The sequence below is a fragment of the Propithecus coquereli genome, unplaced genomic scaffold (assembly GCF_000956105.1).
Source record: "Propithecus coquereli isolate 6110/MARCELLA unplaced genomic scaffold, Pcoq_1.0 Scaffold59, whole genome shotgun sequence".
NCBI lineage: Eukaryota > Metazoa > Chordata > Mammalia > Primates > Indriidae > Propithecus > Propithecus coquereli.
In genome coordinates, this window is record NW_012151840.1 from 2,236,353 (window position 1) to 2,257,468 (window position 21,116).

The 21,116-nt window shown below is 40.0% G+C and overlaps 1 protein-coding gene across 3 annotated transcripts in view; it reads left to right on the forward strand.

Moving 5' to 3' along the window:
• The window catches only part of GON4L (gon-4-like (C. elegans)), a 66,971-nt gene that overhangs the window by 37,020 nt on the left and 8,835 nt on the right, over positions 1 to 21,116 (forward strand). For all 3 annotated transcript variants that reach the window (XM_012658667.1, XM_012658669.1, XM_012658668.1), the window contains 11 exons: positions 2,857 to 2,897; positions 3,912 to 4,015; positions 6,420 to 6,618; positions 7,142 to 7,228; positions 8,023 to 8,194; positions 9,626 to 9,770; positions 11,307 to 11,457; positions 16,832 to 16,948; positions 17,333 to 19,036; positions 19,859 to 20,114; positions 20,727 to 20,911. In XM_012658667.1, coding sequence (XP_012514121.1) covers positions 2,857 to 2,897; positions 3,912 to 4,015; positions 6,420 to 6,618; positions 7,142 to 7,228; positions 8,023 to 8,194; positions 9,626 to 9,770; positions 11,307 to 11,457; positions 16,832 to 16,948; positions 17,333 to 19,036; positions 19,859 to 20,114; positions 20,727 to 20,911 — 3,161 coding nt within the window. The remainder of the gene's footprint in view (positions 1 to 2,856; positions 2,898 to 3,911; positions 4,016 to 6,419; positions 6,619 to 7,141; positions 7,229 to 8,022; positions 8,195 to 9,625; positions 9,771 to 11,306; positions 11,458 to 16,831; positions 16,949 to 17,332; positions 19,037 to 19,858; positions 20,115 to 20,726; positions 20,912 to 21,116) is intronic.

The window sequence follows — 21,116 nt, forward strand, 5'->3', positions numbered from 1 at the left end:
TTCTATAATTAACTTTTTATATATACAAGTCAGTGCTTTGTTATCTGCAGGTTCTGCATCTGCAGACTCAACCAATCTCGAAAATATTTGGAGAGCGGGCACAGTGGATCATGCCTATAATCCTAGCACATTGGGAGGTGGAGGTGGGAGGATCACTTGAGCCCAGGATTTCAAGACCAGCCTGAGCAAGAGTGAGACTCTGACTTTACAAAAAATAGAAAAATTAGCTGGGCATGGTGGTGTGCGCCTGTAGCCTCAGCCACTCGGAGGCTGAGGTGGAAGGATCCCTTGAGCCCAGGAGTTTGAGGTTGCAGTGAGCTATGATGATGCTACTATACTCTAGCTGGGGCGACAGAGTAACCCTCTGTTTCCAAGAAAAAAACAAAAGGAAAGTATCTGGGGAAAAAATGATAATAAAAAAAAATACCAGTGTAAAAACAATACAGGATTACAACTATTTACACAGCACTTATATTTAGGTATTATAATTTAGAGTATATAGGAGGATGTGCCTGGGTTATATACAAACACGGCATCATTTTATATAAGGGATTTGAGCATCCTCGCATTTTGGTATCCTCGGGGGTTTTAGAACCAGTCCCTCGCATATACCAAAAGATGACTTTATTTGCTTTGCCATGTAGCTATCCATCTCTCTATCTATGAATCCATCTTTTTTTTTTTCTTTTTTTTGAGACAGGGTCTTGCTCTATTGCTCAGGCAGAGTACAGTGGCACAATCACAGCTTACTGCAACCTCTAACTCCTGGGCTCAAGCAATCCTCCTTTCTCAGTCTCCCTAGTAGCTGGGACTACAGGTGTGCACCTGACTACATCTTCTTATTTTTTGTAGAGACAGGTCTTGCTATGTTGCCCAGGATGGTCTCAAACTCTTGGGCTCAAGCAATCTTCCTGCCTTAGCCTCTGAAAGTGCTGGGATTATAGGCATAAGCCACTGAGCCTGTCCTATCTTTTTTTTTTTTTTTTGGATACATTTCAGAGTGAGTTATACTTCATTTTTTAAACACTTCAGCATGCATATCATGAAATAGAGCTCACTTATTTGTTTATGATGATTTTTCTTTTTAAGTAAATTTATACATAATATATTATACAAATTTTAAGTGTACCATACGATGAGTTCTGACATGCACACACCTGTGTAACCCAAACCCCTACCAGGGTATAGAATAATCACCCCAGAAAGTTTCCTCAAATCTCCTCCAAGTCAATCTCCACATCATGCTCTCAGAGATAACTACTTTTCTGATTTTTTTAATCACAGATTAAATTTGCCTGTTTTAGAATTTCATACGCAATCATATAGTATGTGCTTTGTGTATAAGGCTTCTTCCCCCAGCATAATATTTGTGAGATTCATCCATATTGCATATATCATTAATATGTTCCCTTTTATTGCTGAGTAGGATTTCATTGTATAAATATACTATAACTTATCTATTTTTGTGTTGACGGATACCTTGGTTCTTTTCAGTTTTTGGCAATCACGAATAAAGCTGCTCTGAACTTTCTTGTGTAAGCCTTTGTGGACATTTGTTTCATTTCTCTTGGGTCACCTATCTAGGAGAGGAATCATTAGGTCATAGGATAGGTGTATCCTTAGTTCTGTAAGAAATTGCCAGCCCTTTTTCCAAAGTGGCTTTCCATTTTACATTCTCATTAGAGTTCCAGTTCTTCTACATCCTCACTAACATTTGGATTTTAACTTTTTTAATGCCCTCTTAAGAATTGATCATAATCCTCTAGTCACGGTCTGAGACTTTGCTATAGTTCAGTGATATTCCTGCCTTCTTGGATATGAACACCATTTTGAAACTACTATGTCATAGGGAACTTGAAGTCAATCAAAACTTTCAGGTCTTTTTCACATTAATTGTTTTTAAGCCATGTCACCTTTTCATGCACTTAAGAAACTGATTTTTATCAATGTTATATGTAGGACTTTAAATTTATCCTTGCATGTTCCATCCAATTGATTTGAGAAAAGATAGAATTTTGAATATGTCATCAATTGGATTGTCGGTCTCTCCAACTTTATGTTTTTTTTTTTTTTTTTTTGAGATAGAGTCTCACTGTGTTGCCTGGGCTAGAGTGCCGTGGCGTCATCCTAGCTCACAGCAACCTCAAACTCCTGGGCTCAAGCGATCCTACTGCCTCAGCCTCCCGAGTAGCTGGGACTACAGGCATGCGCCACCATGCCCGGCTAATTTTTTCTATATATTTTTAGCTGTCCAATTAATTTCTTTCTATTTTTGGTAGAGACGGGGTCTCGCTCTTGCCCAGGCTGGTCTCGAACTCCTGAGCTCAAACAATCCGCCTGCCTCGGCCTCCCAAAGTGCTAGGATTACAGGTGTGAGCCACTGTGCCCGGCCCCAACTTTATGTTTTGATAATTATGTTTTCTGGGTCTTCTAAGTTATTGATAGAGTTGTTGAATAGTTCAAGTCCAAAGACAGGGTCCTGTGACATACCATTGGAGTCTTGTCTCTTGACTCTATTCAGTACTCTATGGGTTTGGATAGGCCAGCCATCTATGGCTTTATCTAATTGTAAAATCATCTAGCTCACATTTTCTGCTTGTCTTCCTACTAGAATTTAAGCTTCATGAGACAAGATCTCTCTCTTATTCTCTCATATATTCCAAGCGTCCAGAACAGGGATTGAGGAATAGTTGGTGTTCCATAAGCGTTTTTGAATGAATGAATGAAGGATAGATATGATGATTTTTATCAGTTGCCTTGCAGAAAACAAGCATACATTGTCTTCATGGAATTCTTTCTTATTACAAAATGAAACTGATTTATGCAAACAACATATCATTTGGCTTTTTTTTGCAGAAAAGGAGGTGAATGAGCTGATGGAAGAGCTGTTTGAAACTGTGAGTAATGATCCTCAAGTGAGAACATGGACCAGTAAAAGTAGATTCTCCACCAAGATCTGTCCTTTGGTTCCTGGGATCCTCTATCTAGAATAGCAGCCTGACCAAGCCAGTTCTCCTGTTAGTCCACCCAGGAAACAATGTAGTGGCAAGAGAATTTTGCTAAGTAGTAAACTCTTGATTAGCCACATGTAGGTTATTCCTAGAAATTTTTCCATGCAAATTTTTGATGGTCTCCCCTATTATGCTTTGGTATGTCCTTAAAACATTAACTGTCACATGAGTTGTATTTAACTGACACTAGTTTTGAGCCCAGGGCCTCATGAAGCATATCTAACTTACACATCTCTTCACCTAGGGAGCTGTGAGAACTATTTTTCAAGTTGCATGTAGCTCATGTACAGAAAACAATAAAAAATAAATTTTTCATTAAATTGGAAAGGATCGTTTTGTTTTCAAAGTTTTTATTTTATTTTCATAATAAAACTCTGTGATCCCAAGGAAAAATTTTTTTTTGTAGTGTGGCAGTGTGTTACTGTCAACTAATTTTAGACTACTCTGTGCTCAAGTACTTACCTTTTTCATAAATTTGTCTCTTGAAAGATATTTCTGTTTGTTTTTTTGAGACAGGGTCTTTCAATATTGCCCAGGCTAGATTTGAACTCCTGGGCTCAAGCAATCTTCCTGCCTTAGCCACCTGAGTAATTGGGACTATAGGTGCACAGCACCACACCCAGCTTGAAAGATGTTTCTCTTTAAGAGATTGATCATTTTGAGTTATCTTTGCTCTGTCTTTACCTTTACAAGTTGGCTGACTGAGAGACTTTTTTCCTGGCAAAATAGTCATCCAAGTGTGGGGTTTTGGAAGTCCTGAAGTTAAAAAGTCTATTGTAAGCTCTTTCTGGGTACATTATTAAAGTCCTGTAATCTGTAGTTTTCACTCTCCCTTCTCACTGCTGGAGTCACTTTCATAGGCCCATTCTTCAGGAAAACCCTTCTTTCCTTTGCCCACAGTTCCAAGATGAGATGGGATTCTCCAATATGGAAGATGATGGCCCAGAGGAGGAGGAGCGTGTGCCTGAGTCTCGGCCTAACTTTAACACCCCTCAAGCCCTACGGTAGGCTAGCCAAAGGCCTTGAGAGTCAGAATGAAGGAAAAGTTTATTTCTGAAATGTTTTCAGAAATTGTAATTAACAATTTCCCATCCCTTACTAACTTCTGTTACTGATGTAAGGATGCAGAACCCTGTGGGGATTTAGGTGTCAAGTGAAAAGTCTCCTTGTTATGGGGCAGTGCAGCTATAGACCAAGCTGTATCTGTTTGGGAAGGGAGAAAAAACAGTAGCTGGCATCCATAGCAGCTTCTCCAGGTGAGTGGTACTGGAGAGGTGTGTAGGACTTGATGTGGCCAGCCACAGAAACTACCCCAAATTGTAATATCCAGTATGTCGCTTTTGTTCTCCCTATTTGCCATTAACATCTGGTAAATGTTACTGAAAATTTGTTAGTCACCTAAGCATTAGTTGAGCAAACCCTGAAGCACCTGCAGGAAGGAATCTGAAACGTATGTACTGTCCTTTTTGCATAAGTTGGCACTTTTGTTACACCATCCAGAAAGTAGAGGCTGTAATTTCTTCCTTTATTTTTATGGTAGATTTGCATCTGTACTTTAATCTGTTGTTATCCATTGTGATAGCAGCATACGTCATTAGATAAAGGGGTCAGAATGCAGTTTGTGCCATGGGTGAAACAAAGCAGAGCTAACAGACCCACAGTCTCCCATTAGTCATGTGTTTTCACTTAACAGCATTACCTAAGTAGAGACCTTGGGATCCATCTGAAAGGTAGGCCTGCAGGGACCTTCCAATTCACTGAAAAAGACAGGATATACTAACCAATGTGTAAAAATCAGAAATACCTGTCATATTCTATCACAACAAATACCACAACACAACTAACACCAAAAATCTCAAGATTTCTAAGAGTCAGTATTTGACCCACTTATATTCTATAAGCGGGTTCCATAAGGCCACAAACATTAAAAGCAAAACAAAACAACAGAAAAACCAACCATCTTGGGGAAAGTGAATTATTTGTGCTCCCCTTATCAATTATCCAGGTAATACTTATTAAAATCAGGTAAAGGCTTTTTTTTTTTTTTGAGACAGAGTCTCACTCTGTTTCCTGGGCTGGAATGCCATGGCATCAGCCTAACTCGCAGCAACCTCAAACTCCTAAGCTCAAGTGATCCTCCTGCCTCAGCTTCCCGAGTAGCTGCGACTACAGGATGTGCCACTATGCCTGGCTAATTTTTCTATTTTTAGTAGAGATGGGGTCTCACTCTTGCTCAGGCTGCTCTTGAACTCTAGACCTCAAGCGATCCTCCCACTTTGGCCTCCCAGAGTGCTCGGATTTCAGGTGTGAGGCACCGTGCCTGGCCAGGTGAAGCTATTTTCGCATTATCTCCTTTTTTATGCTTCTGCCCTTCTGTTGCTATAATAGTAGTGCAGATGATCAAGAGTTTTCAGTTTTTAGAAAAGATCATACAAAGAACAGTCCCATGGTCTTTAGAGGTTTTTGCCCTAAAAAATCTGCCCAAACCCACAGTAAATACTATAAAAGGAAACATAATCTTCATCCCTAAATGCTACTGAAAAACGTTATCATTTAACTATTGCTGTAACATAAGGGATTCTTTGAAATGTGACAACCTGCTAGTCATAGCTACTTCAACAGATCTTATCCTAATTGCATAGGGTATCTGCATGTGCTTAATCACTTAAGCGTCTTGTTCTGCCTTTACTTCAGAACTAGCATGTTAGGTATTTGGATTTTTGCTTCTGCCCTGGAAACAGTCTCTCAGGAGATAGGGGCGGGAAGTTAAGATTAGGAAACGTGGAAGAGGAATTTAAAGGGCTAAAAGAAGATATTTTCAGGATACTTTTCAGTTCTATTTATCTAAACTGTGATCTATTTTAGTATATCTCTTTCCTGCTTCATGCTAGGTCTTTGACTTTTTAAGAAAGGAAGGCAGGGCAGCCTGAATGGATAGGGAGATGGGACAAGCTGGATCTGGGATGGGAGTAACAGGTAAATGAGAGAACAAATGCTATACTTCTGGAAGATTCTATATCACATACAAGAACAAGTCCCAGATTAATGTGGATATCAGTATGATTCAAGAATAATGACAAGTTCCCACTAGCCCCTTGGCTGCTTTGTTATCCAGATGTTTCTCTGTTTCTAGATTTTTATTTAATCTTCATTTGTGTATCAGAGCAGTAATTGTGGAAGAATGGGATAAGGGATGGGAGGTAATGCAGAACCATCTTATTTGAATCCATATTAACAATTTTGGGAAAAGATTTGCGTAAGTCTGAGAGTTTGTTGGCTAAAGTAGGATTTGGGGATTGCCAGTAAATGGAAATTATTTAGGCTCTCTTAGCTCACCATTAGAAAGAATTAGATGTGTTGTAGACCCGGAAAAATGTGTAAATTGAATCGTCTCCCTGTTGGCAATAGGTTTGAGGAACCACTGGCCAACTTGCTAAATGAACAACATCGGACAGTGAAGGAGCTATTTGAACAGCTGAAGTTGAAGAAATCTTCAGCCAAACAGCAACAGGAAGTAAAGAAGGTTAAGCCTCAGAGTGAGAAAGTTCAACAGACTCTAATTCTAGATGCAGCACAGAGGAAGAGACTACAGCAGCAGATGCAGCAGGTAAGACTTTTCTTGGTAATGTTAATATTATATTATGCCAAGTCCTGACATTGAAGCCAACAATTAGCAGCTTTGTAAAAGTCAGAGATAAGTATCTTACTACCTGTTGAAATCATAAACCATAGATCTTCACATCAATTAAGACCTTGAGAGGTCATCATGTTCATGCCTTTGTGGTTCAGGCATGAAAGCATGCAAGGTGCCTAATAGTACTGAGAATACGGATTTCAGAGAGCCTCGGTAATCCATTCTGAAATGTAACAGCCTTCACTGCCGGAAGTAGTTTTTTTCCTCTTTGTAATCTCAGTCCCTCTTGTTTGAGGTTAAACTTCGTCTTGTTTTGTCATTTTGCTCAAGAGAACATGTCTGAGAATTTATGCCACGATCCTATATTGTTCTCATAGTCTTTTCAGAAAGCAAAATTTTGTGATATAGTTGCAAACATCTTGGTAAGATCTTTCTGGGTTCTTTAAATGGCACCATCATAATATGTCTCACTGTATTATTTTCTTTCCCTCCCTAGCATGTTCAGCTCTTGACGCAAATCCACCTTCTCTCCACCTACAACCCCAATCTCACTTCAGAGGCCAGTACCACCAGGATATTTCTTGTAAGCTTCCAAATATCCCTAATTCTAAAGACTAGAGTATGAAATTAGCTTGGCAAGTCATTTTACACAGTTTTTCACTGATTATAATCTTCATTTATTCTTCTCTCCTGTATGTTCCTGGTCACCATGCCTACTTTCTCTTATGGCTTCCTATGTTTGCTGAAAGAACATAAGTCACTGAATCTCCTGAAAGGATAAAGAGTAGATTCAATTTTTTTAATATTATCCTTTTGATATTTTTATGGGGTCTTCCTCCTCATCTTTAGATCCACCCTGGCTTCTTAGGTTTTTGATACTGCTATTCATTTTATGGAATTGGATTTATTTATTGTCCATTTATTAGGCTCAATATTAGTGTTTTATGTATACAATTAATTTTGCTTATGACATTTTGAAGTATTTTGGAAGAAGGGCTTTTGAAATCTTCTTATTCTTTTTTTTCCAACTGAACCCTTGTAAAATGATGAAATGTTAAGCCCTATAAAAATTCCCCTAAACTTATGGATAGTTAACAGTAATACTTTCAGCTTCTTAAGTAAGTCTCCTTGGAATTTTGAAGATCTAAGAATAAAACAAGAATGAATGAGTGTATCACAAATGCAGTCCCTGAATATCTGAGGACTTAGCAAACGAGCAATCTTAATGGAATAATGTTTATTGTGAAAGACTTTATAATGATTTTTATCTGTTTTTAATCCTATAGTAGTAAGTTCAGTTTTGCATTAAATTCTAAAGGCTACTGGTATTCATTGTCTGGAATTGTCTTAGATCTCCTTTGTATCCTCTTTTCCCAGAAAGAGCTGGGAACCTTTGCTCAAAGCTCCATTGCTCTTCACCATCAGTTCAACCCCAAGTTTCAGACCTTATTCCAACCCTGTAACCTGATTGGAGCTATGCAGCTTATTGAAGACTTCAACACACATGTCAGCATTGACTGGAGTCCTCATAAAACTATCAAGAAGACTGGTAGGAGACAGATATGTCAGCTTTAAGTTTTTACTTGTAGTAAAAGGTGGGAGTCTTATCCCATAGGAATGGAGAACACAGGATACTTGTAATTTCTTCCTTCTCTCATTGTCCTCCATTTATACACATTATATGAGTTCTAGAATTACATCATAATATTTGGGCTTAGGTAAGATATGGAGGCAGCAAATAGGATAAGGATGTGGGGGATACAGATGTGGGACTCAGTGCTAAGAATCAGACTTAAATGATATGAGGGTAAGTATTAGGAGTCAGATCAAGGTGAGCTGGGGTCTGGTAAAGATGGAAGTCAAGGGGTAAAGTGTGGTTACGTTTAGGTTTTTACTCTTTATTTCATTAAGATCAGCACATCTTATTTCCCGTAATGATTGTAGGGTAGGTGATATCTCCATTTTCAATGCAATGTTGATTTGGGAGTTAGGCATAAGTTAGAGGTTGTGTATTTGCCACGTTCAATATTTTAAGGAAATGTGCAGGTCTAGTTTTTACCTTGTATTGGTTTAGTTTTTTTAAAAAGAATGTTTGCTGTTCCCTTGAGCCAAATAATTTGCTTCTGATTTGTTTCCTGATTTAGCAAATTATTTGTGGTTTGTTTTGAATTCGAATATTTCTTTGGATTTTCTTTTAAATCACTGAGTCTTATAGTTACATTGAATATAGTTGAATTTAAGTACATGATGTCATAGACACTGATCCCAAACTAATAGCTTTCTGTTGGTAATGAATATGTAGTAGTAATAATTTACACATCTGGTGTCCTGCTTTTTTCTTCTGGGGACATAAGAATAACACTTAAGGAAGAAGAAATATGAATACAGTAGTTCTTGTCTCTGGAAAGGCAGAGGTGCCTTATACTGAGAGGCTTAGAGAGCTACACATGAATGAGACTGAATTGTCTCATTCCTTTTACGGTTTTTTTGTTCCCAACCTCAGGAGGAATCTGGGAGAACTTAATCAAAGTTAAGTAAGAATCAAATAAAAATAAAATTTGGAATACCAGATTTGTGAGGGAGATTAAAGAAGTTGGAATCTTATCCTGGAAGAAAGAAAGCATTGTTGAAGGTCTCTTATCCTTCAAGGATTTAAAGGGGGAAGGAGGTAAAAATTTTTTGAGCATACACCATGTGCCAGGTATTGCAAGGTGCTTTCTAAGTGTTTATGTTACTTAGTGTGTTAAGTGTTCCACATAGGAAAGAGAATCAACGTTTATTGACACTGAATGGAACTTCCTTTCGGCATAATGTTAAGTTTAGAAAGACTGTGGAAACTTCTTTGGGGAGGATGGTTGGTTGGGAGGGGATCAAGTTAGATAAGAGCAGCTCTACCTAAATGTAAAAATGCATTCAGAAGCTTTTGCGAATCCCTGTTTTGCCCTAGAATTCTATTTATCACAGATTGTTTGTCTTACAGCCAGTGAATTTCCCTGTTTGCCAAAGCAAGTGGCTTGGATCCTAGCCACAAGCAAGGTTTTCATGTATCCAGAGCTACTTCCAGTGTGTTCCCTGAAGGCAAAGAATCCCCAGGATAAGATCCTCTTTACCAAGGCTGAGGATAAGTAAGTGTTTACTCTGGGGCATTAAAAGAACAGAATATCCAAAGGATCCTGGGCTTCCTCAGTTTGATTAAAAAAAAATTACAAAAATTAAAAGAATATCCCAAGGAAAAGACATAGTTCCTCTTGAGGAGCATAGGGGAAATAAGACACAAAAGACAAAAAGGAAAGCAATGTAGATGGTATTTGGCAGTGCCAAATACTACTCTTCTAGGGGATGCAACACCAACACACATTTTTGAAACATTTTAACTTGTTTGATCTTTTATTTACTGTAAAATCAATCCTATAATACTATTAAAGGAAATTTTTCAAAGGATAAAAATTTTTATATATTATCCTGCTATCCCACAACAATGGTTTTTCTCTGTGCATTTCTTATATATGTTTCTTATAATAACTACTGTCAATTTAAGTAATTTTGTGTTTTGCTTTTTTTTTTTTTTTTCGGAAACAAGGTCTGTCTCTGTTCCCTGGGTTAGAATGCAGTGGCATGATCATGGCTCACTACAACCTCAGACTCCTGGGTTCAAGCAATCCAACTACCTCAGTGTCAGCCTCCCGAGTAGATGGGACTACAGGCATAGGCATGAGGCACCAAGCCTGGCTAATTTTCCTGTTTTTTGTAGAGATGGGGTCTCATTGTGTTGCCCAGGCTAATCTCAAACTCCTGGCCTTAAGCGATCCTCCCACTTTGGCCTCCCAAAGTACTAGGATTATAGGCGTGAGCCACCGCATCTGGCCTGTTTTGGTTTTTTTTTTAACATAACGTCTTGAAATTTTTTTTTCTATGCTACAGCATTTTCTTTTTTTTTTTTGGTTATGTTACCTTTTAAAGCAATATTTAATGGCCCTATGATTGTCCTTTTATTGGCCATTTTTTTTCCCCTCTTGTTTTGCTATTATGAGTGAAGCTTTACCAAGAATCTTTGTGCATAGAGCTTTATAAAATCTTTTTAGTTTATCCCTGTGGGTAAATTCCCAAGAGTGGGATCATTTGATAAAGATTGTGAACAGTTTTATGGTTCTTGATATGTATTGCCAAACTGCCATCAGCGAGTATGTATGTATGTAACCATAATTATATAATATGTTAGGGTAGTATTGGTGCTGATTTAATTTGTCTGACGGAGTACCTGTTATTCATTTTATATTAATTTTATTAGAATCATTCTCCTTCCTTTGTATTCTCTTTGAACTTCTTTTGTATTGTTAGTATAAAGCTCATCATGATCTGATATTTATTAATGATTAATGCCTTGTTTTTCCTATTCCCACTTATTTGTGAACTCCTGTTTGATTCATATTCACAATACTTATTAGCATTCACTAAATATCTGAAATTTTCTCTTGAATAGTCATCAACTTGTACAAGAATTAGAAATAAAAGAAGTGGATTATAAAGTGTGTTGAGTTAGTCTGGGGAAGCACTTTATTTTATTTTATTTTATTTTTCAAAGTAGGATTAAGCCAAAATGAGGAAGCTTTTTAGAAGAAAGGACTGTGAAGTGAGATTTAGTGTCATTGCTCCTTTCTCAGTTTGTTAGCTTTAGGACTGAAGCATTTTGAAGGGACTGAGTTTCCTAACCCTCTAATCAGCAAGTACCTTCTAACCTGCAAGACTGCCCGCCAACTGACAGTGAGAATCAAGAACCTCAACATGAACAGAGCTCCTGACAACATCATTAAAGTGAGTGCCTCCTGCATGCACCAACTGGGCACCTTGCCTATGCATATCCATTCTGTCCTCTTCTTCTTAGCCTCAAAGAAGAGAGGGACCTTCTTTTATCTAAGGCTAATTCTTCCATCTATGCACTAGATTAATTCTCCTCTTACCTTTTCAGGAACATTTATCCATTATTTTCCTCTGGAGTATCTTTATCCTCTTCCTCTCTTGTGGATATTTCCCCTAAATTTAAAATTGTTCAAGTCTTAGAGGATTTCACAAATTCATGTTTCCCTTTAGCCATACATTTTCTCTTCCTTTAACTTTCTAGAAAGAGTAGGCAGTATTCCACTTACTAGCTTCTCCTTAACTCTTCTTTTTATTTTTTGTAGAGATAGGGTCTTGCTATGTTGCCCAGGCTGGTCTCAAACTCCTGGCCTCAAGCAATCCTCTCACTTTGGCCTCCCAAAGTGCTGGGATTACAGGCATGAGCCACTGCACCCAGCCACTTTTATATTTAGATATTTATATCAAAATTATACGGTATATACTTCAAAGAGTCAAGTAGTTTAAGTGATTTAAAGAATCAAATAGGTCTATGAGGATTGTCATGGAAAAAAACCTTCTCACCTTTTCCTGCTAATCAAGATTTTTTTGGGCAATGGTATGTTTGCTTACATCTCTAGGTAGCATGCTTATATTACAATTGCTATTTCTTGATGTTTTTAATTTAGGTCTTATTTATTAACCTTAAACTGTGAAAGCTGATGATTTATTTTACTCCCTTACTTCCACCACAAACATGCACATTTTCTGTTCTCCAATCTTCTCAGTATAATCATACCTCAATTTTGATTAGATTATTATATTCAGTATTTATGATGCAAGCCTTGTAAGGACTATATAAATGTTCCTCACAGCTGAGCTATATAGTGTATAATGATATTTTGCCTTTCCTGCTAAACATTTTGTATCTCTTAGAGTTAATAATTGCATTTTTAGGGGGGTGGGACAGGACTTGGTTTTATTGTACAATTATTCTAAGATCAACACTAAAGTTTACTTAAGTTTTAGAAATCTTTCAGTGTGTTCAAATGTTCTACTTATTCTGTCATTTTCATCTTGAAAAAATCGCCCTCCGAGCCCTTGACACTATTCCGCTCTAAGCATGTTGCTCTCTTGGTTTGCTGCACTGATGTCTTCTTGGGCTTTTTCTTCACCATCATCCTGGTAATTCCTTTTGCCCCTTACTGTGTTGGATCCTCTTATTTCCTGAATTCCACATCTCTCTCTCTCTCTCTCTCTTTTTTTTTTTTACTTATTTTAGTGAAGCACATCTGAGTAGCAGTCTAAGGAAGAGTATCGAGAAGCAAATTTTTACATTTAAACTGTCTCTGGTTTTTAGATTGTACCAGTGTCAATTTCCTGGTTTTGATACTGTACTATATACCTGGTTTGTATATATAACTCTTGTTACTTTGTAACCTAAAATGTTACCATTGGGGGAAACGGGATGGGGGACACGTGAGACCTCTCTACTATTTTTGCAACTTCTTGTGAATCTATAATTATTTCAAAATAAAAGGTAAAAAATAAAAATCTCTATTCTACTCTCTCCCTTCAGTGTGTCTAGAATTTTTCTGAGAATTTTTTTAGGGTGTCACACCATTTTCTTCTAGCTCCTAGTGTACTGTTTAGAAATTTGATGCCATTTGTCTCTTGAACCTTTGTGTAACACCTGTTTTTCCCAACCTCTGACAGCATGTGGGATTTTTCCTTTGTCTCTAGTATTTTGAAAATTCATGATAATATGCTTTAGAGTATGTCTAGTTTTATCCATGGTGCTGGGCACTTAATAAACCTTTTTACTCTGTAAACTCATGTGTTCCAATTTTGGGAAACTTTTTGGTTTACATACTGATGATTTCCTCCCCTTCATTTTGTTGTTCTCTCCCTCTGCCATGCTCAGTAGTCAGATGTTGGAACTCTTGGACTGGTCTTTTGTCTTCTAATCTTTGTCTTTCTTCTTTTTTCCCATCACTTTGTATTTTTGTTGTACTTTCTGGAATATTAGTTTAGCTTTTTCTTCTAACTCTATTGCCAAGTTGAGTTTTTTATTTCTTCTATCATATTTTTCATATACCATAGTTCTTTTTTGCTCATTGAGTATTTTTTAATAGCAAATGGCAGAGGGCGTGTGGGAAAGTAGGTGAGGAAGAAGGCTGGAGTTTTTTCTTCTCCTTCCTTTTCCTTCTTCCTTTTTCCTCCTTCTTCCTTCTTCCTTCTTCCTTCTTTGAGATGGGGCCTTACTATGCTGCCCATGCTGTTCTTGAACTCCTGGCCTCAAGCAATTCTCCCAAGTAGCTGGGATTATAGGTGTCATGGTGCACCCGTCCCTGGAGTTTTTTCTTCTATGTTTCATCAGCATACTACTCCTGCCCTCAGCTATAGCCGATGGTCTCAGTCCAGAGATCATACTTTCCAGCAAAGCTTCTGCCAGGGTAGGTTGTGGGGCCGTCACCTGGCTACACCTAATGGTAGAGGAGATTTGGAGGACTCTAACTGGCTCTTCAACAGAATTTGAATCTGTCTTCCTCATCTTTACCTGTTTTTAATTCCAGCTTTACCTCCACTTACAGAGGTAACTGGTGTCTTATCCTTTTGCCAGTCTTTGGTATAAAGTTTGTTGGCCCTTAACTTTCTCCACTTGGGATTCAGTTTTCTTTGTTCTCCTTTGCCAGTTACCACTCATCTATCTCTTTTCAGCTGCAAAAATATTGTTGCTTTTGTCTTTTCTCTCATTCTCTTACTTCTTATAGGCTTCTACCTTAAAAATATTCCTACTGTTTTTGTGGTATTTCAAGAGAGAACAAAGCCAAATGGATGTGTTTAATCTGCCTGTTTAACAGTTTCTCCTCAATTCTTTAACCTATGAAAGTGTGCGTGTTATCCCCACAAAGATCTCTAATTACTTCCAATTGGCCTATGCAATGGATGCTTTTCTTATCCCATTTAACTTTACAGTTGATGCTGTAGTTCATTCACTCCTTCAAACTCCCTGTTATCTTCTGTGATACCAGGGCTTGCATCACAAGCTGCTCATTCATGAATTCTTCTTTGAGCTCTCCTCTACGTTTAAACATCAGTGCTTCACAGTGAATTCATTGTGTGGTCTCATCCAAATCCATGGTTTTCACTGTTGTCTGTCTGTTGATAATTCTCACATGTATCTTCCGTTGAGATTTCTCTCCAGTGAGCTCCAGCTTAGTGTAGCCAACTGTTTAAAGTAATTCTCAACTTGATTGCTTCACTGACTCCTCAGACTGAACTATGTCTCTGTACCCTCCATTTTTTGCCACTGCCACCACCACCAATAGCAAACTCTCCCCCTCTTCCAGCTTACTCCTTCTGTGATCTCTGTCCTTGTATATGACATTATTGTCTAGCACTCTAGCCATTCTCTGAATCCTTAAACATGGGTGTTATCCTCGACTCCTCCTGCTTGATCACTACCGTAAGTCATCAGTCACCAAGTCCTTGGTTTTCTTATTCTATTTTCTACTCTGTTGCCCACTACCTTAATTCAGGCCTTTGTTATACCTAGATTAATACAGTAGTTTTCTAACTGGTGTCTCTAATTCTGGCCCCATTGATTCGGCTGTTAATATCACTGCCATAGATGTCTCTATCTAATCCTTCAGGGTAAAGTTCAGACTGCTTGGCATGGCACAGAAGGCCTGCCCTGCCTACCTCTGATACTTTGTCTCCTGCAGTCTCTCCACATTCCTTTAGTTCTAACCAGACCAATCTCTTTTTGGTTCCTTAAACACATTTCATTATTTTGCACATGAAGTATATACTCTGCCCTCTTCTGCCTCATATAGCAAATTGTGCTCCATGAAGATTCATCTTTAGTTGTACCTGCTCCAGAAAAATTTCTTTGTCCAAGTTTGAGTCGTGTGTCATTTTTTGTGCATGTCTTTGTACTTTGTTTCAATGTCGAATGTCATTATTGGTCCACTTGATTATCTCTCCCACTAGTCTATAAGCTTCTTGAGGATGGGAATTGTTTCTTTTATCTGTGTCCTTGCTTGTAGCATAGTGCCTGGCACATAGAAAACGTTCTATATTTGTTGAATGAATGGATTCATATTGTCAATGGTTTAAGTTCAATTCTTCTCTTCATTTACCCTTGAAATGGAACTATTTCAGTCTGTCTTTTCTTGTTCTTGTTCCTTCTCCTTTCTTCTCCTCCTCCTCCTCCTCCTCCTCCTTCTCCCTTCTTCCTTCTTCCTTCCTTCTTTCTTCTTCTTTCTTCTTCTTCTTCTTCTTCTTCTTCTTCTTCTTCTTCTTCTTCTTCTTCTTCTTCTTCTTCTTCTTCTTCTTCTTCTTCTTTCTTCTTCTTTCTTCTTCTTCTTCTTCTTCTTCTTCTTCTTCTTTTCTTCTTCTTCTTCTTCTTCTTCTTTCTTCTTTCCTCTTTTTTTTTTTTTTTTAAAAGATGAGCTCTTACTCTGTTGCCCAGGCTAGAGTGCAGTGGCACAATCATAGCTCATTATAACTTGGAACTCCTGGGCTCAAGTGATACCTCCCAAGGAGCTGGTACTACAGGTGTGCACCACCATACCTAGCTAATTTTTAAAAAACTTTTTGTAGAGACAGGGTTTCACAATGTTGCCCAGAATGGTCTTGAATTCCTGGCCTCTCTTTTCTTCTTCTCCTTCCCTTCTACTGCCCTTTATACCATCATTTGTTTAAAAGGAAGCTTCCGTATATCCAAGATGAGGGTTATGCCACTATCATTGCAGCTGCTGAGCAGGAGCAAATCTTACATAAAATTACTCTGGGCCAGGCATGGTGGCTCACGCCTATAATCCTAACACTCTGGGAGGCCAAGGTAGGAGGACTGCTTGAGCTCAGGAGTTCGAGACCAGCCTGAGCAAGAGTGAGACCTCGTCTCTCCTAGAAACAGAAAAATTAGCCGGGTGTCATGGCATGCATGTGTAGTCCCAGCTGCTCAGGAGGCTGAGGCAGGAGGATTGCTTGAGCCCAGGAATTTGAGGTTGGTGTGAGCTCTAATGATGCCACTGCACTCTAGCCTGGGTGACAGAGTGAGACTCTGTATAAAAAAAAAATTACTCTGGCCATCCGCCTCTTTTTCTTTGTGATCTAAACTTTCCCCTTCCTGGTAACCAGAATGGACATCATCAGTTAGAAGATAAAGAGTAATTATAAAATCTTTAATTAGAGATTAGTTTAATTTGAAATGGAGGAATATTCGGCATGTGCATGTGTATGGATGTTTTGTGTGTATGTATCTCAAACCACCTCATTCCCCAGCCTGACAGAGAGCAGTGTTTCTGGAAGAAGTGTAACTCATGCTTTATTTCCTCATGCTCAGTTTTATAAGAAGACCAAACAGCTACCAATCTTAGTAAAGTGCTGTGAAGAGATCCAGCCACATCAGTGGAAGCCACCTATAGAGAGGGAAGAACACCGGCTCCCATTCTGGTTAAAGGTACAACCCTCTTCCTCAAAGTCTGTAGGAGACAGAAGGTCACTGAAAATTCTGGCAGAAATATCAAGGGCTACTTTAATCTTCTGATGCTTTAGTTGTAGAACTAGGACTTAAGAAATCTTCCTCCCTTACTTTCTTGCCCTTCTCCCCTTCTACAACCTTTTAAAAATAATGGGTAAAATGATAATTTTCTAAAGGAAATTCAGAGAACAGTTTCTGGAGTATATAATTGGAATGTGGTCTTTGTAGAAATTTGATACGCAGAAAAACCCTTCTTGGAAAGATGTTTTTAGAATCTCGGAAAGGTCCCTAAAATCTAGAAAGCCCTATTCTTTTTCCCAAATTCTGACTTGTGCTGGATCAGAATGTTCTTGTTCCCAATAGGCCAGTCTGCCATCCATCCAGGATGAACTGCGGCAAATAGCTGATGGTGCCAGAGAAGTAGGAAATGTGAGTGGAGCCACTGAAATCAGCTCAGACCGAGGCCTAGAAAAAGACATCTCGGAATTGCAGAGTGAAACTCGGTATCCACTGCTGTTGCCTAAGGGTGTAGTCCTGAAACTGAAGCCAGTTGCCAACCGTTTTTCCAGGAGGGCTTGGAGACAGAAGCGATCATCAGTCCTGAAGCCCCTCCTCATCCGACCCAGCCCCTCTCTCCAGCCTAGTTTCAACCCTGGGAAAACACCAGCCAGGTCAACTCAGTCAGAAGCCCCTCCAAGCAAAATGGTAGTCCGGATTCCTCACCTGATCCAACCAGCTACTGTCTTACAGACAGTTCCAGGTGTCCCTCCACTGGGCGTCAATGGGGGTGAGAGTTTTGAGTCTCCTGCAGCACTTCCTGCTATGCTCCCTGAGGCCAGGACAAGCTTCCCTCCGTCTGAGGCCCAGACCTTCCTCACTTCTGCTCCTGTGCCCAAGGTAATGCTGCCCTCCCTTGCCCCTTCTAAGTTTCGAAAGCCATGTGTGAGACGGAGACCCTCAAAGAGAAAAGGGGCCAAGGCCTCTCCCTGTATGAAACCTGCCCCCCTCATCCACTCTGCACCTGTTATCTTCACTGTTCCTGCCACCACTGTGAAGATTGTGAGCCTTGGCAGTGGCTGTAACATGATCCAGCCTGTCAATGCAGCTGTGGCCCAGAGTCCTCAGACTATTCCCATCACCACCCTCTTGGTTAACCCTACTTCCTTTCCCTGCCCGTTGAACCAACCCCTTGTGGCCTCCTCCATCTCACCCTTAATTGTTTCTGGCAACTCTGTGAATCTTCCTATACCATCCACCCCTGAAGATAAGGCCCAAGTGAATGTGGACATTGCCTGTCCTTTGGCTGAAGGGAGAAATGCCTTTCAAGGCTTAGAACCCAAATTAGAACCCCAGGAACTATCTCCTCTGTGTGCTACTGTTTTCCCCAAAGAGGAGCATAGCCCAGGGCCTCCACCAGCAGATGGAGAGTGCCAAGAAGGATTATCAGAGAACAGTGCCTATCATTGGACTATTGTGAAAACAGAGGAGGGAAAGCAAGCTCTGGAGCCACTGCCTCAGAGCTTCCAGGAATCTCTAAACTCTCCTTCTGGGGATTTAGAGGAAATTGTCAAGATGGAACCTGAAGATGCTGGAGAGGAAATCAGTGGATCCCCTGAGCAGGACATTTGTGATGAAATCAAAGAAGAACACTCTATGGATTTGGACACTGGCACCCCAGGTGAGGAGTTGAGCAGTGCTGGAGAGGTGAAGAAACAGACAGTTTTACAGAAGGAAGAGGAGAGGAGTCAGGCAACTAAAACCCCTGCAGCTTCTCAAGAACCTCCTGATGAAGGAAACTCAGGGGGAGATGTGAGCAAAGGGTCACCAAAGAATGCTTCATCCTCCATGGACCCTGAAGTGATGCTTAGTAGTCCCCCTGGGAAACCCGAAGACTCTTCCAGTGTTGATGGTCAGTCAGTGGGGACCCCAGCTGGGCCAGAAGTTGGAGGAGAGAAGGATGGGCCAGATGAAGAGGAAGAAGAGGACTTTGATGACCTCACCCAAGATGAGGAAGATGAGATGTCATCGGCTTCTGAGGAATCTGTGCTTTCTGTCCCAGAACTCCAGGTGAGAGCTGGAAAATATGTTAAAGTATTTTATGATTTATTAATATGTCATCTGTTTGCTTGCTGCACTATAGATAGTCCTAAAATCATTTTGTATTTGACTTTTGAATACATTATGGGACATAATTTGGGGGTTGAGGTAAAATGAGAGGAAAGGGGTGAAATTTCACTTCTTATATTTGAGTTATGCTCATCTAAACATTAAATTGAATCACCTGAGCACCAGTTTAAATGCCTTAAAAAATGGCTCTTAAGGCTGGGCGTAGTGGCTCACGCCTGTAATCCTAGCACTCGGAAGACTGAGAGAGGAGGATTGCTTGAGCTCAGGAGTTCGAGACCAGCCTGAGCAAGAGTGATACCCTGTCTCTATTTAAAGTAGAAAAAATTAGCTGGGCATCATGGCACACACCTGCAGCCCCAGCTGCTTGGGAGGCTGAGGCAGGAGGATTGCTTCAGCCCAGGAGTTTGAGGTTGCAGTGAGCTATGATGACATCACTGCACTTTAGCCGGGGCAACAGAGCAAGACTCTGTCTTAAAAAACAAAAACAAAACAAAAAAAATCAACTCATAATTATGGGCTATGACAATGGAAAACTATCTCCAAGGTAGAGGAGAACCTTGCAAAAGGCATCTTCTTCCCCCCGTCTGCTGTCAGGCCCAATCTCAGCTATCCCTGGGATTCTATGACTCAGGCGATCAGGCTCTGATAGCTGTCGTGGGCCCCCCATTGTTCAACCTCATATCCTCCTGATACAGCTCTGTACTGTCAGCATGTTGTGAGCCACTAGGAGCCATTATAAGTACTCTTTGGAGGGTTTTGCAGGAAACAATGGAGAAACTGACTTGGCTGGCATCTGAAAGGCGCATGAGTCAGGAGGGTGAGTCTGAAGAAGAGAACTCCCAGGAGGAGAACTCTGAGCCGGAAGAAGAAGAGGAAGAGGAAACAGAAGGAATGGAAAGCCTGCAGAAAGAGGATGAAATGACTGATGAAGCAGCTGGAGACTCTACTGAGAAGCCCCCTTCTACCTCTGCCTCCCCCAAGACTGCTCCAGAAGTAGAGACCAGCAGAACTCCGCCAGGTGCGTTTGGCAAGCCTGTACTGAAAGAGCCCTCTCACTTAGCCTCGTTGTCTACAGGACAGTGTGCAGAGTGGGTAGCTTGTAAACCAGTTAGAGGATTTCCAGAGGAAATTCTGTGGATCTCCTCTGTGACCTCCCTTCCCCAAAACAGATGTTTAATGTGGTACCTTTGCTCAGAAAATTTTAATTTGATATGTTTTATGGGTTCTTCCACGTTTTTTTTTTTCTTCCACGTTTTTATACTGGTTCTTATCTCATCTATCATGTGTGAGGCTAAGAACGATATTTTTTTTCAGAACACACCTCTTACTCCACATCAAGACATAGTCCCTTGAAAAAGCCCAACATAAGGCTGCACTCACTTCTTTAGACCGTCTTTCTTGATATGCAGTAGCTAATTATCTTATTGTCTCTCTAGTTAATGCTGTTATGCTGCAGACTCTTCATAGAACCGATTTGATAGACTTGTTTCTCATACTGTTTTCCCAACAACTTTTCTGCTGAGTTGCTCCATAGCATTGAGTAGGATTTGGATGGGCAGTGCATGTGGTGGAATGGGGAGAGTAGAGGCTGCAGGGATAGAGAAACAATCTTTTTCACGTGTACTCCAAGGAGAAAGCATCAAAGCTGCTGGAAAGGGCCGGAGCAATCATCGAGCCCGCAACAAGCGAGGAAGTCGGGCTCGGGCCAGCAAGGACACCTCCAAGCTGCTATTGCTATATGATGAGGACATTCTCGAACGGGATCCACTCAGGGAGCAGAAGGACTTGGCCTTTGCCCAGGCTTATCTGACCAGGGTAGGCAAATGCTACTTCCTGTTACTGCCAGTCCCTTTGAATGTGACTGTTTCTCCTTCAAGGGAGGTGTTTTAAAAATGGAAGTCCATTTTTCAGGCTGCACATCAGGTCTTGTGTGCCTCTGCCCTAGCTTTTTGGCAAAATAACTCCGTAAGTGAACCACGAGGAGACGTAGAGTTTAGTCATAAGTATGCTTTTTGTTAGT